Genomic DNA, 17,225 nt, shown 5'->3' on the forward strand with positions numbered 1-17,225 from the left:
AACGAAACAAAATAGGATCTGTGTTTTAATCAGATTGGCTTTCTTGATCAATAGAGGAAGAGTGCTCCATATTAAACAAGCTAATGTTTGAATAATTCTTTTTGTAATGTAAATCAGTAGGATGTTAAACCCCTTTTCATTTCATTTTCTTTTTGTTAAAAAAAACAAACTCCATGTCAGTCTAAAAATGACCTAAACATATAATTATTTTACATATACCAAATATTACTGGTAACTTTTATATATTTTATTTCTTTTAAATAGATCGAAATGCACTTTTATAATCAGTAAAATTATAAATTTTATTTTTAACAGAAAAATATACGCCACAAAGAAGTGGTTTGAGAGAGCGGAAAAGAGCAGAGTCTCCAAAATTAACAGAACCAAGTGTAACAGAAGATTGGGTACCGGAAGAAACATTGGAATTATGGGAAATAAAACAGTTTGGGGAAAAGTAAGATTTCTAGCTTCTTTTGTTTCTTATGTTACTTTTCATTTTTATTGAATAGTGATCTGTTATCTTTGACTAAATCACCGCTTGTACGTGACAAGGAGTAGGGTCACCTGTCTAACCTCGTGGGTTTTCTCTGGGTCCTTCAGTTTCCTCCATTTGCTAAAGACCCCTATGTGCAAGTGATCTTTAACTCAAATTTGAAAATAAATCTGTTGATATTAGCATCCGGAAACACTGTGGTTGATTGATTACATGGGAGGGGTTGGATGGTCCAGTGGTTAGCATGTGCGCGCTGTATCATAAGGTCTGTCATTGAGTCAACTGGCTTGGTTTCGATTCCCCGGTTGTATGTGACAAGGAGTAGGGTCGCCTGTCTAACCTCATGGGTTTTCTCCAAGTCCTCCGGTTTGCTCCCACTGCTAAAGACCCCTACGTGCAAGCAAATTAATGAAATAAAATTGAACCATATGTTAGTCCCCAAATGACATAATTTGTGTCAAGTGACTAATATTTAAAAACAAATCTGTAAAAGATCCCTTGGCAGTTGGAATTCAATATAAGAATAAGCCATAGTGCCGATGCCCTGGCAAAATTTCCCTCGTTACACACTGCATGGCGTATGCCCGTCTTCATTATCCCAGTCGGAGCAGAACATTAGGACGTTAAACCCCATTTCATTTCATTTCATTTCAAATTTCAGACTTGAAAAACAAAGGGCAGCAATTCAAGAAAAGATTACCGTTAACACTACACAACAGACAGCAGCACAAATAAAGGAACGAATGGAGCAGACGTTAAAACAGCAGCGTCTGGTTATGCAACAGAAAAGACTACAAGAAGCAAATGGTAAAGTTGTGACTTCAACACCAACGACTGTGACTACATCTATAGTAACGCTTTCATCTTCTGCTGGGTTGAAGACGCCAATAAAAACTGTTACTCTTTCAACTCCTGTATCAACGTCTGCTACTGGTACACCAACCACTATACGACATTTACAACCTAAAACTATTATAGCATCAAGTGGTATTATAGGTAATACATATAATAATATTTATAATAATTTATTCAATTTGTACAATCTGATTAAAAAACAGATCCTATTTCGTTCCGTTTTTTTATAGTTCAAGATTTCGTTTTATTTGTCTTTACTACACTAGGATGTAGAAGAATTGCTGTATTACTGTAGTTCTGAATGGTGTGGGGGATTAGCTATTGAAACCATCTGTTATGGCAACTTCTTGTCGTGTGATACAAATCTATATTTCCTTTCGTTTTTTTATACTTTTGATGGCCTACACTACATGAAGATCTGACATGAAGGTCGCGCCAGGGGTCGTTACAGCGGCTTTTGACCCTATGATGTCAGACATTGATTAATCAATCAACATTGACTATTCTAGTGGTTTACCCACAGTTCAGTGCATGGCACGCCAAAAAGTTGCCATAATAGACCATTTCATTGGCTTATATAACAACTCTTCCCAATCCTAGTGTAGTAAAGACAAGTAAAACGAAATTTTGAACTATAAAAAACGAAACGAAACAGGATCCTGCGTTTTAATCAGATTGATTGCCGCACGAAGAAAATAATGAAATACAGATTTACTACTAAATATTGCCAGAATAATTGGGGATTATCTTTATGCACATTTATATTTAGTAAAATTACCTGGATTAACCAGACATGCTTGTGGACACAAGGCTTGCAGGAGTTGGCTTGGATTAAAAAATTATGTTAATACCATGTTTTGATATGCTATATTACTGCAAATTTCATCGGGCGATATCCCTTTCAATTTTAGTATCTAGTTATTTAATCATGAAACGGGGAAGTTTAATGTTGTTTTTGTTGTTTATTACGGATTTAACGTCCAATACAATGAATATGATATTATGGACAGGTTGATTTAATTAAATTATTTACACTTGAAAATTGTTAAAAACGCAAATTAAAAAAAAAAAAGGTCCTCGGATACCAAAAGTTCCTTAAAGTTTAATCTTGATTTATTCTTTTCTAGGTAACACAACAATAAGACCAGGCATGAAACTTCAACTTCCAAGTTCTACCTTAACTCTACGTCCAGCTTCTTCAGGTATAACTTTGGCACCAAAACCAGGTACAATAACCACATCCACTACTGGTGCTACAACAGCCAAAATCATAGTTCCTTCTCAAACACAAAGTCCTAAAGGTATGTTGCTCTTATATTTGTAATTTAAACTATTTCAGTATGCCTGTTGTTTTCTCTTTTAATTGTTTTAAAAATTTTGTAAAGAATTCTTCGTTTTGATTTAATGTCATCACCCTGTCTTAGCTATAATATACAGGTCACAATTCTATGGAATACAATTACTGCTTATTACTGAGCGACGTTTCGACTAGGCTTCTCTAGTTATTATCAGTGAAAATATAACAAGCAAGACAATATATACATGTACACAACAATACTTAGTTAATGCTGACCGACCAGAGATACCCCTTCTAATTACATGTACCTAAAGGGAATCTAACTTAATTTAAGGATTATAAAGTTTAATGCTAATAACAACATTAAATACGACCACTTTACCTGAAAATTAACACTAATTGATGGGTAAGTTGTTATGGAGTATATACAATGATTTGTTTAGGTTTTAATAATGACAAACGATCAAAGAAGATGAAATTTGATAAAATGTTATCAACAACCACTTTACCTGAAATAAACACAAATTGATATAGCTTGTTGTGGAGTATTTACAATGATATGATCAGGTTTTAATAATCACAACACCCTAAAAAGATGAGATTTGATTGGTATTATAACGAAAAATGTTGATATATGCATGTTGATGTAAATGATTCCACTTATATACGAAAAACCTTTAGACCAAAGACTGCACAAATCATCAATGGTTCCCTGAAGGCCGACTATTCGAAATGCCATTGAAACAATCTGTCTTAACTGATCCGCTAAGTTTGGTTAGAATTTGTGCGGTAAGCTTACGAACAAAAATCTATGTATGTTCATGGCATTAGTAACATGAATAAGCGGATTGAATTTCAACTAAATCTGGTAATAACTTCCTGAGTTATAGGATTTGATCACACTGTAGTATCTTCTGAATGCTGTAGCAACAATCTATTGAAATTAATGCAACTTAATGGATTGAACACATTAATTTCTGGTTTACAGTATAAATATATGGTTCCCTGAAGGCCGACTATTTGAAATGCCATTGAAACAATCTGTCTTAACTGATCCGCTAAGTTTGGTTAGAATTTGTGCGGTAAGCTTACGAACAAAAATCTATGTATGTTCATGGCATTAGTAACATGAATAAGCGGATTGAATTTCAACTAAATCTGGTAATAACTTCCTGAGTTATAGGATTTGATCACACTGTAGTATCTTCTGAATGCTGTAGCAACAATCTATTGAAATTAATGCAACTTAATGGATTGAACACATTAATTTCTGGTTTACAGTATAAATATATTATTATGTATATATATTTTTCAGTTGCTATTCGACCACAAGTTGTTGCTCAGGGTAGTCCAGGACAAGTGCAGAGTGTCCAAATTATCCAGGGACCTCAAGGTCAATTACAAGTACGAGGTTTGCTACCAGGTAAGATGATTTCCTGAATTTAAACATACCTACTTTTTATTGTTGTATCAATATTACTTGGACACTTAGAATTCAAGGTGGGGTGGGTGGCCGAATGGTTAAAGCGTGTGCGTTGTATCATAAGGTCTGTAATTGAGTCAATTAGCGTGGTTTCAATTCCCCAGTTATACATGACAATGAGTAGGGTCGCCTGTCCAACCTCGTGGGTTTTCTCTCTATTTCGGTTGAAGAAGCAGACTTATCAAAAAGAACTTTAGATTTGAATATTTTACAGAAACGAGCTCTCTCTCTCTCTCTCTCTCTCTCATAATAATACTTTTCCCCATACATATTTAAAATTAACCCAAATTAAAGTTCTTTTTTTTTTTTACAGGTCAGCAAATAATTCGATTACCTGATGGCAGACTTCAGTTGATATCTTTATCTTCTTCATCTTCTGGGACTACATCATCCACGACTTCCTCTCCTATACAACTCAGACAAGGAATATCTGTTAGACCACAGGGTACTGTCTCAACGCCAAATTTAACACCAAGCTCTACTGCAACACAACCGACACGGGTAATATTGCCGGGAGGTTCAGCAACGGCTTCACTTGCATCAGGTTCCTTGGGTGTCGTTTCTAGCAATACAGTCACTCTTCCTGCTAAACCTGCAGGTACTAGTCTCCTGGCAACGAACCCATCGGGTACAAAAACAACCATTCTTACCCCTTCCGTTGCCAAGATAATCTCAAAACCAGTGACGGCCGTGCAGCAAATCGTCCAGCCAACGGTATCAAGTGCTCAAGTTGTAACTCCTACTGCTACAACTTTAAAATCTCCACTTACATCACCATTAGTTGTAAAAACAGTTACTACTCCAACTGGCATCAAAACCTTCACATCACCAACACTTATAAAAGCAATAACATCATCCACGGGCATCAAAACTATTGTAACCTCACCCCAGCAGGTGACCAAGACAATTTTATCACCACAGGGAATCAGAACAGCATTACCGACACAAGTCATTAAAACTAATCTTGCTTCACCAGTCATTAGCACAGTGGCTACACCCGTACAGCAGACTACAACACCCGTTGTCCAGAAGCAAGATGCTACTCCTGTTGTTGTTACTGCTGCTGCTGCTTCTGCTACTGCTATTCCTGTTTCTACGGGTGCCAGTCTGTCAGCTATTACAATACCGGGTACTCCTACAACACTCCTTCAACAACCTCGGGTTCCTCAAACTCCATCAACCTCAACTCCAGGAACTTCAGCTCTTAATCCACAGAAATATGCCATTACACCTCAAGTTCTACAGCAAGGTAAGTGTTATTTCATTTAATTTCTATAATGAGCCTTAACTAACATCGTAAAATCATGATAAAGATCACTGGAGTAGCTTCAATTTTTTTTTAAATAATGAAAGTAATTATGTCAACATATCCTTTCCATAAGTACAACACGAACCCGAATGTCAATATTACATTGTACCTGCAACATGTGAATTTCAACGTCAGTAATTTCCGCCATTCTCCATGGGTATTTTTAACTTTCCGTCAATAAACAATCTGTGACGTCATTTTAGTACTTCTGCTCACAGAAATATAGACTAGAATATGAGCAGAAGAACTAAAATGACATTACAGATTGTTTATTGACGGAAAGTTAAGACTACTCACGGAAAACAGCGGAAATTACTAATGTAGAAATTTACCTGTTGCAAGTAACATTGATATTCGAGTTGGTGTTATACTTATGGAAAGGATATGTTACTTGCATTTTTTATACGCCCACATTGAAATGAGACGAAGAAGCCTATTGATTTTCAGCGATTTCCAATAATTACTGTCAGAGTTATGGCCCTTGATCACTTTGAAAAATCTTGTGGACGCTCTAGAGGCTGAAGTTAATATCCGATTGACTTTAAATTGAGACAAACAAGTATATTGATTTTCAATGAATCTTTATGACTTGAACAGCTATATCCATGATGTTAAAAGTTTCGTATATTAAAAGTTAGCATGGGGCAGAACTTTATAAAAACCAAACAAATTCTAATGGTTTTCTGATAATTACTTAATGAGTTGTTACTCTTAATCAGATTTTAATGTATTATAAATGTTTCATTACCGAAAAAAGTAAAAATATGTGACAACTCTTGTTGACTGCCCGGACGATATAGCTGCTGTGGGCATATGTTTCGTTGCCTGGCAACCTATCTTTTAAGAATTTAGGAAGCTTTTCTGATGACCTTTAAACTGTGCCCAAGAGTCATCATTTATATGATTGCCGAACAAAATGATTCAGGAATAAAATGATAACAATACAAACAATATTTAGATGTTGCAAATTTGTAGTGGTATAATATTATCAAAAGAGGTTAATCTTAGTTCGATTGTATCTATTTATTTCTCTAGTGGTTCGACAGGCATTGATGCAAAATCAGACTCCTGAAATACAGTCCAAACTGTTAGCGATGCAGCGACAAATACAGCAACAACAAGATAAACCTGCAGTTGTACCAGTCGTAGCACCACAACCAGTAACCAATCTACAGAACCGCGATCGGCAACTACAAACACAGTTTCAACAACAATTACATAATAAACAACAACAACTACAACAAGCTCAGGCTCTTGAATCTGCTCGTAAAGTTAAGACTCTTAATCCAGACGAAAAGGAAGCACTTAATAGGTGACTATATTTCTATTTATTGATTTAAAAAAATGTATGTTTTCAAAATCCTAAAAGTTGTTAACCCCTTAACTGTGTAGTTTTTAAAACGTTAACTACCCCCTATTGCGTAATTAATTTGACGAAAGACGTCATTTTTTGGACCTTTTTATTCCTGAATACAAATTTTAGTTGTCTGAAACCATATTAAAACTAACGGTAAATAGAGTTTTCCCCCCTTTAATTAGATTTCCTCGACCAGGCGTAATATAACATCCTACACATGCTGCGATCGTATGTTCGAAGAATAGGTTGGGGAAAATACCTCCAAGGCGTTATATTACGTCCTACACACAGTGAGTGGCAGTTGTCCAGGACGTTATATAACGCCCTACGCAGTTAAGGGGTTAAAAGACATATTATATTTTACCACCAAAAGAATGGAATAGGTTATAACATCTCTTGATAAAGACAAGATAACCTGTGTCGATATAAACTTTTAAGTAACTTGTATTCTGTTGTCGGGAGCCACAGTGGCTAAGTGGGTAAGACGCTGGCCCGCTAGCCTGGCGGTCGGGTGTTCGATTTTCCGACGTTATTTACCCTTGTCAGTGGTGCAGGACGAAGAGCCTGACAAGGACAGCATACACGAAAAGATCCCTTGGCAGTTGGAATTTGATATAAGAGTAGGCCATTAGCCCAGTTGCAGCAGAACAGTAGCATGTTAAACCCCATCCATTTCATTTCATGTATTCATTGTCAACACATTACTTAGATAATTTTGAGACTGGAGGGCAGTAATCTTTATTTCTACGGTTACAGGGGGGTTGGATGGCCGAATGGTTAGCACGTGTGTGCTGTATCATACGGCCTGTCATTGAGTCAACTGGTGTGGTTTAGAATCCCCAGTTGTACGTGACAAGGAGTAGGGTCGCCTGTCCAACCTCATGGGTTTTCTCCGGGTCCTCCGGTTTCCTCCCACTGCTAAGGACATCTACGCGCAAGAGAATTATTAAAATAAAATTTAACCATACATTAGTTCCAAAATGACCTAGTTTGTGTCGAGTGGATGTTAAACCCCATTTCCCCCTCTCTCATTTGAAATTCGTTGATATGAAAACCTCTACAACTGATGAATTTTTATTTTAATAGATTGATAATAGTAGGAAACACACTCAAAGGCATATTAGATAAAATTGAGAAAGAAGAAAAGATTGAGCAGAAGAGGCAAAGAAAAATGGAGTCTGTCGAGGAGAAGCAGAAAAGAATTACTGCAGCTAAACAACAAGGAGCTTTACTGAAGCAAAAAGAGGTATTGAAGAAAGAAATATTGAGAAAAAGATCTCTTATGGAAAAAAATTTACAGCAGGAAATTCAGGTAATCCTAATGAATGCATTTCTATGATATGCATGGGATGGATGTTGGTGTCGTAATTTTGTAGGTAATATTTATTTTGTTTATCGTATTTCATTGTGTATATGTCTTATCAGAGTTTTATATTTTTCCCTGCAGTTGGAAATAGCCGGTCAAGTGAAAAAGAAAAAGACCTCTCCAACGAAAATTACAACACCTATAACTTCTCATCCTCAACATTTGCCGTCAGCTAGTCAAATCATTCGACAGCCAGTAGCAGTACCTTTAGCAGAAACAGATAGTAATCATCAACCATCCAAGAAGAAAAAACAAAAGCTCATCTCGACTGGTATATCTAAAGCGTTTAATCCTAAGGAAAGGTTATACTGTATATGTAAAACACCATATGATGATACAAAGTAAGTTGAGTATTCTTCATTATTGGGGTTGGATAGCCGAATGTTTAGCATGTGCGCGTTGTATCGTATAGTCTGTCATTGAGTCAACTGGCGTGGTTTCGATTCCCCAGTTGCACGTGGTTTTTCTCCGGGTCCTCTGGCTTCCTGCCACTGCTAAAGACACCTACGCGCAAGCAAATTATTGAAATAAAATTGAACCATGTGTTAGTCCCGAATGACCTGGATTGTGTGGAGTGTAGGTTAAAACCACTATCTCTCTCTCTCTCTCTCTCTCTTTCTCTCTCTCTTATGTGGTTAGGACTGATATACTGTAAGATAAAACTACAGTATTATGAAAGTTTAATCTAGGGATATCAGTTCAAAAATGGTTCAATTCCGTTTTATACAAGTTATGATCAATTGTATTTTCATCAAACAAACTACAATATTGTGAAAGATGAATCTCTTATATGAATATTTCCGACATGGTTCCCCCTTGTCAGTGATGCAGGACGGAGGGCCTGACAAGGACAGCTGTCTAGTCCTTTGGATGACACGAAAAACCGAGGTCCCATGTATACATTGGAATGCACGTAAAAGATCCCTTGGCAGTTGGAATTCGATATAAGAGTAGGCGATAGTGCCGCTGCCCGGGCAAAATTTCCCTCATAGCACACTGTATGGCGTATGCCCGTCTTCATTAGCCCAGCATAGGAGCATAACAAGAGGACGTTAAACCCCATTTCATTTCATTTCTTAAATGAATATCAGTTCAATAATGGTTGAATTCCAGTCAGTATTTAGAAAGATAGGTGAAATTGAAATTTCATTCATTTATGTTGTTCGCTATAACAAGACGAAGCTATCCTTATCGGTAGCAGAGAAACCTGAAGGACCAAGTTTAAATCCGATTAAATCCAAGGCAGAATATTGCGTTGGAATATTGATTATTTTATTTATTTATTTTTTTAAACGTTCAGTAGTCAATCTAAATTACATTTTAAGCGTGCATTAAGCCATGAAAAATTTGATATTTTAGCGAAAATGCAAATGGTGCATCAGACCTTGAATGTATCGTAAAACATAGATAGATAAGAGATTCAACATAAAGCCCATGCTGATTTTCTAATACCCATGCCTTGTATTTCAGGTTTTATATTGGATGTGATCTGTGTTCTAACTGGTTCCACGGATCGTGTGTTGGTATAACGGAAGATCAAGCTAATATTATAGATTCCTACATGTGTACTGACTGTCGCAAACAAAAAGAAAATACCTCTGAAGAACTTTACTGTCTTTGTAAAACTCCATACGATGAATCTCAGTAAGTAGTTTCATTATTAAACAGCAGGATTGAGACCACTGGGATGCAGCCCCTAAAGCCCACACCTTAATCAGCTGGATTAAGACCACTGGGATTCAGCCCCCTAATGTCCACACCTTATACATCTGGATTAAGACCACTGGGTTGCAGCCCTCTAATGTCCGCATCTTAATTTGACCCTGATTAAGACCACTGGGATACAGCCCCTAAAACCCACACTATTTCGACCCCGATATTAAACCGTTACTATTATGAACATCTTGTTTCTTTAAGTAAAAATTCATTAGCCGTTGTTATTCCTGTTTTAGTCTCAAATATATTCTGCATTTCACTTTTTGGGCCCAGTCATTAATTAATCCTAAAATTAGCTTGGAATTTCCAAACATCAATGGGGAAAATCTGTGCATAGTTTTCTTCCATTATATTGCAAAAAAAAATAAAAACATAGTATAAAAACATAATGCAAATATCTTTTTTCTTACATTAATGTTTTTTCAGTCATGGCTACATATTTTTAAGACTTTCTTTTTCTGGGTTATTTAATATTTTGTCCTTTGAGCTTTTCTTGTGTATTATTTTTAATTTGATACCAAAAGATGACAGTTAACCTGATCAACTTTTTCCATCTTCAGATTTTATGTTGGATGTGATCGATGCCAAGACTGGTTTCATGGGGGCTGTGTTGGTATATCAAAAACTGAAGCTGATAATCTTGAAACTTATATTTGTCCAAACTGTCAGAAGAAAGAAAAAGATGATCCGATTGCAATGAAAATTCTCACAGATAAAGAATATGAATCATTATATCGATTACTTCGTAGTCTAAAGGTAAAAATCAAATTAAACATACATTATGCAAGAGCTAAATCTGTCTATTGCAGGTCTTTCTTTAGGCCTGAAATGTTATCTAAATTATTAATTAGACATTAATTAACCTATCCAGACCACAATCAACTCTAGATGGTATCGCTAGCCTGCGATCTTTAGTGGATTATGAGCCGATTTACTGCATAACTTTCCTTCACGATTTAACAATTAAATGGATAATCAAGACTATGCTGTTTATCGTACTGACTTTAGTAATGATGATCCAGGCTAGCTGGAAATTTCAACCGCTTAGTTCTCGGTTCATAGTAGATCAATTTGAATGAAATTTTCAGCAAATTGCCTTTACATTATCTAGTTTTTAACTATTATAGTGAGAACTGCCAACTCGTTATCGAATCTCCCATAATGTATCTTTAAATGTAATGGGGTTTAACGTCCTACTTTTCTGTACTGACTAGGCTAATGACGACGGGCATATATCATACAGTGTGCTATAAGGGAAATTTTGCCCAGACGGAAGAGTTATAGCCTACTCTTATTTTTAAATTTCAACTGTCAAGGTAGTTCGAGGGTCTGGCAATAGACAACATCCAGTGTACACATTGGAGTAAAAGATCCCACGACGGTTGGAATTCAAATTAGAGTAGGCTGCAGTGCTGCTGTCTAGGCAAAATGTCCCTAGGGTGTTAAACCCCATTTCGTTTCATGTCTACTTGTCACGTAGAACCTGTGCGCGGCCGAAAGTCATTTTAACATGACCTCCATTACAATTGTTAAAATAAATATTGGAAAATGTGTCCATCATTCTGGTATATGAAAGAAAGGTCAATTGCTTTAAGTTCCTTTAACAAGAAGAGGTGTGGTTTATCATTATTATTTTTAACATCTATTGTAGATTCATAAAATGGCTTGGCCCTTTTTACGTCCAGTTGATCCAAAGACAGTTCCTGATTATTACCAAGTTATTAAAGATCCAATGGGTATGATATTTTATATTTTGTTGTACTGTATATGTAACAAATTTAATAATAATTGAAATGTGGTTGTATGTTGTTGTTACCTCTATCCGTTTATCAGTCTGGAGGCTCAAGTTATCAAAGTTATCATCTGATTGACTTCACATTTATAAGCTTACACAGTGTTTAAGTTCATTAAAACAGAGAAGCCAATTCATTTTCAACATTTTCTGAAGAAAAATAAAATTATTCTAAGAAAAGGATTATGGAACAAGCTAGGCCTATATTTCCTCTCTCCTAATTCTGACAATTACCACCAGAGTTATAGCCCTTGATCACTTTGAAAGATCTTGTGGTACTCTAGAGGCTAATGTTCATATCCAAATGACTTTATATTTAGGCTACACAAGATAAATGTCTTGTTTCTCGGGCAACTGACAGCTGAAACTGTAGGGGGGGAGGGCGGTTAATTTTTTTTTTACCTCATTTCTAGCTAGAGGATGGTGCAAAAAAAAATTTGGCTATTGTTGAAAATTGTTGGGGCGGGAGGGCGGCCTTGTATTTTTTTTAATTTTTTTTTAATGAAAAAGTCATTACTTGTCTACGGTTTTGCTTTCAGTTATATATTATACATACTTAGAACATAAACTCAAAAATCAAGTCTACTCAAACACTGAACACTGACTGAAAGGAAAATAATTTTCCATATTTAATATTTAATTCACGTAATGTAGCTTACTAATGGTAATGGTGACAAAATAATTGAAATTGGTTTAAAAGAAAATTCCGTACGACTATTAATAGCCGTCCATAATAACGACAATATTTTAAAGAGTAAGCCTCTGTCAGCATGTGTATCAAAAATAATCATCACGGTAAACGATACTTAGATCTAAATCTAGTATCGCTGGTTTATAATGATTGACCTAATTCCAACCAATGCATGTCATCGGGATTCGGGAAATGACTGTTTCTCAGGATATTCGTTGTGTTTCTCAGAATATTTGGTGTTCTATCTGGGGTTTATATCGAATGACTATTTAAATTTAACTAACAACTGGTCAGTAAAACCATCAAATGTGTAATCCAATTATTATTTTCCGGATTATCAAAACTACCGTTAAATGTGCTAATGACCCAGATTCTGACTAAGGTATGGTGACTATCATCGTATCGTATTCGTAGCCACAAGTTATAATAATTAACTTGTTCTACGATTCATTGTTTTATAAGTAGGGTTTTTTTAAACATGGACCGACTGAAGCCGGCAATAATGAGCCGATTAAGATCAAATGATTGAAATACATTGCATTGTTGTCAATGACTTTCGGTGTTTAACACGAATCAAATTCTAGTTCACCAGGGGAGATAATTAAAATCACGTGATACAAAAATGGAGGTTCTTTCGATATCAATAAAAAAGACCCGTAAATGAGCGTTTACATCTGAATCAGTTTAATACATTTGAATGGATATTCACGTATGGGGCATGTAGATACATGCGGCATATTCTTTTTATGACTTGCTTATAGATGTTCGGGCGGGCGTTACATATTTTTTATTTTTCATCAAGACTAATAAATAGGCCGCACGCGCAACCAATTTTGCGTGCGGGCGGTGCCCGAGAAACAACTTATTTTATTTGTGTTGCCTTATATACAGTCTGTTGATATTCAACATTTTCTGATAATTACCACCAGAGTTATGGCACTTGATCACTTTTTAAAAAATCTTGTCGACACTGTTGAGGCTAAAGTTAGTATCTGATTGACTTTAAAATTACAAAATTGTTTATGCTCATGAGATGATGAAGAAGCCTAGTTAGTATCTGTTAAATGCTCCCATTACCTAAAACAGAATAAATATGTGATAATCTTTGTGAACTGTTTGGACAACTTAGATGATGTGGAATGTGGGTGTATGTTTTGGCGCCTTGAAACCGGTCTTGTTATTATATGGACTTAAGTATGTTATTATTTCATCGATATTTATGAGATTAATGAATTCTTATTTCAGATTTGTCCATTATAGAAACCCGTGTACATAGTAAAAGTTACCAGAGATTGAGTGATTTCGTTCGAGATGTTACAAAGATATTTGATAATTGTAGATATTATAATCCAACTGGCACACCTTTTTATCAGTGTGCTGAAGTGCTAGAAACTTATTTTGTACAAAAACTGAAATCGATGCATGAAAAATTCTCATAATATTTATAGAATATCGGCCGAGTTTAGTAGCAAAGATATTTGTTATTCCATGTGTATAAACTCCCATTGTATATTTAAAGATTGTTTTCTTGTCATCTCATGCATTTAGTATATTCTCATAATAATGTTATAATCATATACCATTTCTGGTTATAAGTTATAATCATATACCATTTCTGGTTATAAGTTATAATCATATACCATTTCTGGTTATAAGTTATAATCATATACCATTTCTGGTTATTTATTATTTCCAAAAAAGCGTCAATTTATTTAGTATTTGTATGTAATGTTGATAGTTTATGAGGATTTATCTAGATTGAATATTGTCCATTACTCTTCATTGTGAATAATAAAACATAACATTGTACATAAAACATTATTAACATGGGCAAGAATATTAGATATTCGACAATAAGATGTGTTGTAATTAGCTTAGCAAATGTTAAATTACAATGCACGGTTTATTGATGAAATGATGTAGATAAATGAATTTTATATCTTCTGCTGTATTAGTTAATCTCTTGTTAAATTAGATAGTAAAAAGACTATAAACAATCTGATTCAAATAAAGATCTATATTTCGTTTCATTTTTTTATACTTTCAATGGCCAACACTACATGAAGGTCTGACCAGTTGTACTGGGAGGTCGCGTCAGGTGTCGTACGAGTGGCTTTTGACCCTCTGGCGTCAGACATTGATTAATCAATCAGCGTTGATGTTTCTAGGGGTTTACCCACAGTTCTGTGCAGAGCACGCCAAAAACTCCCTATCCCAGACCATTTCATTGACTTATTTCTTACATCATCCAGAATGCGGGTTATAGAACAACTCTTCCAGGTCCTAGTGTAGTAAAGACAAGTAAAACGAAATTTTGAACTATAAGAAACGAAATGGGATCTGTGTTTTAATCAGATTGTTAAAAGACTATAAACAATGTATAATTTTCAATTTTATAGAATATGTACTATTTATGATATTTACATTTTATTACAATAAATTAGTAGAAAATGAAAGTAGGATATATCTAGTTTGATTAAATTAAAGATTTTGAAGATTCTTCTATTTCTGTGTGTATGCCTGTGGCTCAATACTTCCTATTTCTTTTGTGTGCACTGATAAAAATTTACAAAAATTATAAGATAAAACTTCATAAGATATACATTTTAATAAAGAAAGAAAATAAAAGGTCATTCAAAATATGAATGTTCATCACTACTATTGTTTTTTTTTCGTTTGTAGATCTACAGATTTCTTTACAATTGTCCAGACAAGAATTACACAACCTGTGATAGTCACTAACAGTGTTGTCACACTAACAAATAAACTATGCTGTTCACCACCGATGGGCACTTGTAGACTGATAGTAGATTTTCCCTGCAAAAAAATAAAACAAAAATACATAGATTCAGTAACCTACATACCTACATATACACACACCAAATATGTGAGCTGTTTCCACAAAACCAGGCTCTTGGTCATTTTAATAAAAATAGAGCTGACAGCATTTTTGAATAGTCCACAGCCTATAAGCTTTCCAAAAATGCAATTCTTTTAAAATTTGTAGTATCCTGGAGTTGAGTTTGGCTCATTCACAGCAACAAGAAGGCATACAATGTATGCCTTTGTGCCCCTGGTACAAAATGGAGTTGTGCGACAAGGGCCTGGGTCACATATATATATATATTTGTCAATTGGCTTTCCCAATTTTTTTCTTAAAATTGTTTGCAAAACATGCATGCGTTCTTGCTACCAAGATCCTCATCACAGAATCACATTTTCAAGATGGGTTCAAGATGTTAAACATGAATCTATATTTGGATTTACCACTTTGTACGTGGTTTTCGATTCCCTGGTTGTACGTGACAAGGACTAGGGTCGCCTGTCCAACCTCGTGGGTTTTCCCCGGGTCCTCCGGTTTCCTCCCACTGCTAAAGACCCCTACACGTAAGCAAATTATTGAAATAAAATTGAACCATATGTTAGTCCTGAAATGACCTAGTTTGTGTTGAGTGGATGTTAAACCCCATTTCTCTCTCTCTCACCTCTTTGTACAATACTTGTGTTCTGTTCCAACGACATTGACTGGAATTCTGATTGTCACAAGGTGCCAGTATTCTCTCCGTATTTTCATAATCTAAAAAAAGAAAATTCACACCATAGGGGCGTGGTGACCCATGATTTTGCATGAGTAACAGGATCTCATCAGGGTACAAAAACCCAATATTTATATTGATGTGTGGCGCAGTGAAGAGGTCTCTCCCATTGATGAAGGAGTGATGGTGGGTAAGATGCTGGCTCGCCAGTCGGGGGGTAGTGTGTGCAATCCCCACGTTGGCCGAGAAAGTTCATCAGGATTTTCCGACGTGGTTTCCCCTTGGCAGTGGTGCAGGATGGAGGGCCTGAAAAGACAGCTATCTAATCGTTCGGATGGGATGAAAAACCTATGTCCCGCGTACACATTGGCATGCACGTAAAAGATCCCTTGGCAGTTGGAATTTGTTATAAGAGTAGGCTTTCTGGACAAAATTTCCCTCACAGCACACTGTATAATGTATGCCCGTCTTCATTAGCCTGGTCGGAGTAGAACAGTAAGATGTTAAACCCCATTTCATTTCCCATTGATGATGCGTAATTTTGGGCTGTGTGGAACATGTTAAGAGCTGATTTGCAGCATATCTGAGCCATGGTAGATCATTTACTCCCGTTCAGCATTATGATTAAAATGTTAAAAACACATGATTTTGTGCATTTGAGAGGGCACACATAAACTAAAATCCATGATGCAAAGCGCATCATAGCTGCTGATGAGAGCTTTCAAATAGTGGGTGTCATTCAGATACAAGATTGTTAGCAGCTTATAGTTCGTTCAGACGCTTAAGTTGAACGGGTTTAAAAACCCTGGGGATCGTTAAACCAGTTTAACTTTGTCGTCTGAACACAAATGTGCGGCAAATAAACCAGTTTAAAAAACCCAGCTCACGACATGTCTTCGAGAAGGCTTTTTTTTTTTCGACCGGTTCATCTTGGCCGCCTGAACAGGTTGACTTAAAAACCCCGGCTCCAGCTCACTTTGAACATGCACAGTACTCAGTAAGTTACGTTCCTGGGAATATGGCGGGGTCATGCAGTGCCAGTGTTGTCAAAAGCGTGCAAGAACCGTATAAAGAATATGAAACTACCCATGCATAGTTAACTCTAATCTCCGACCAACACGGCCCTGAACTAGTTTAAAAATAAGCGTCTGAAAGGTATATTACATTTTGGACTTGATCACAAGTTGTTTAGGTGCCAATGTACAGTATGTAAATTTTCTAACATTACATTAGAGCTTACCTGATAGATGTGAACAAAATGAATATATTTTAGGGTTTTCTATCAGTATTTGAGAATACTCTGATATATTAGATGGTCTATGGTATCTAA

At 35.8% G+C, this 17,225-nt stretch overlaps 1 protein-coding gene across 1 annotated transcript in view; it reads left to right on the top strand.

Moving 5' to 3' along the window:
- Positions 1-15,017, top strand: part of LOC126812213 (nucleosome-remodeling factor subunit BPTF) — a 30,577-nt gene extending 15,560 nt beyond the window's left edge. The window contains exons 11-22 of the mRNA XM_050538466.2: positions 316-454; positions 1,155-1,489; positions 2,476-2,649; positions 3,961-4,068; positions 4,442-5,377; positions 6,473-6,749; positions 7,881-8,106; positions 8,242-8,501; positions 9,631-9,804; positions 10,437-10,632; positions 11,528-11,612; positions 13,605-15,017. Coding sequence (XP_050394423.2) covers positions 316-454; positions 1,155-1,489; positions 2,476-2,649; positions 3,961-4,068; positions 4,442-5,377; positions 6,473-6,749; positions 7,881-8,106; positions 8,242-8,501; positions 9,631-9,804; positions 10,437-10,632; positions 11,528-11,612; positions 13,605-13,798 — 3,104 coding nt within the window. The 3' untranslated portion in view covers positions 13,799-15,017. The remainder of the gene's footprint in view (positions 1-315; positions 455-1,154; positions 1,490-2,475; positions 2,650-3,960; positions 4,069-4,441; positions 5,378-6,472; positions 6,750-7,880; positions 8,107-8,241; positions 8,502-9,630; positions 9,805-10,436; positions 10,633-11,527; positions 11,613-13,604) is intronic.
- The last annotated feature ends 2,208 nt before the right edge of the window (positions 15,018-17,225 follow it).

Source organism: Patella vulgata, chromosome 2 (genome assembly GCF_932274485.2).
Source record: "Patella vulgata chromosome 2, xgPatVulg1.2, whole genome shotgun sequence".
Taxonomy (NCBI): domain Eukaryota; kingdom Metazoa; phylum Mollusca; class Gastropoda; family Patellidae; genus Patella; species Patella vulgata.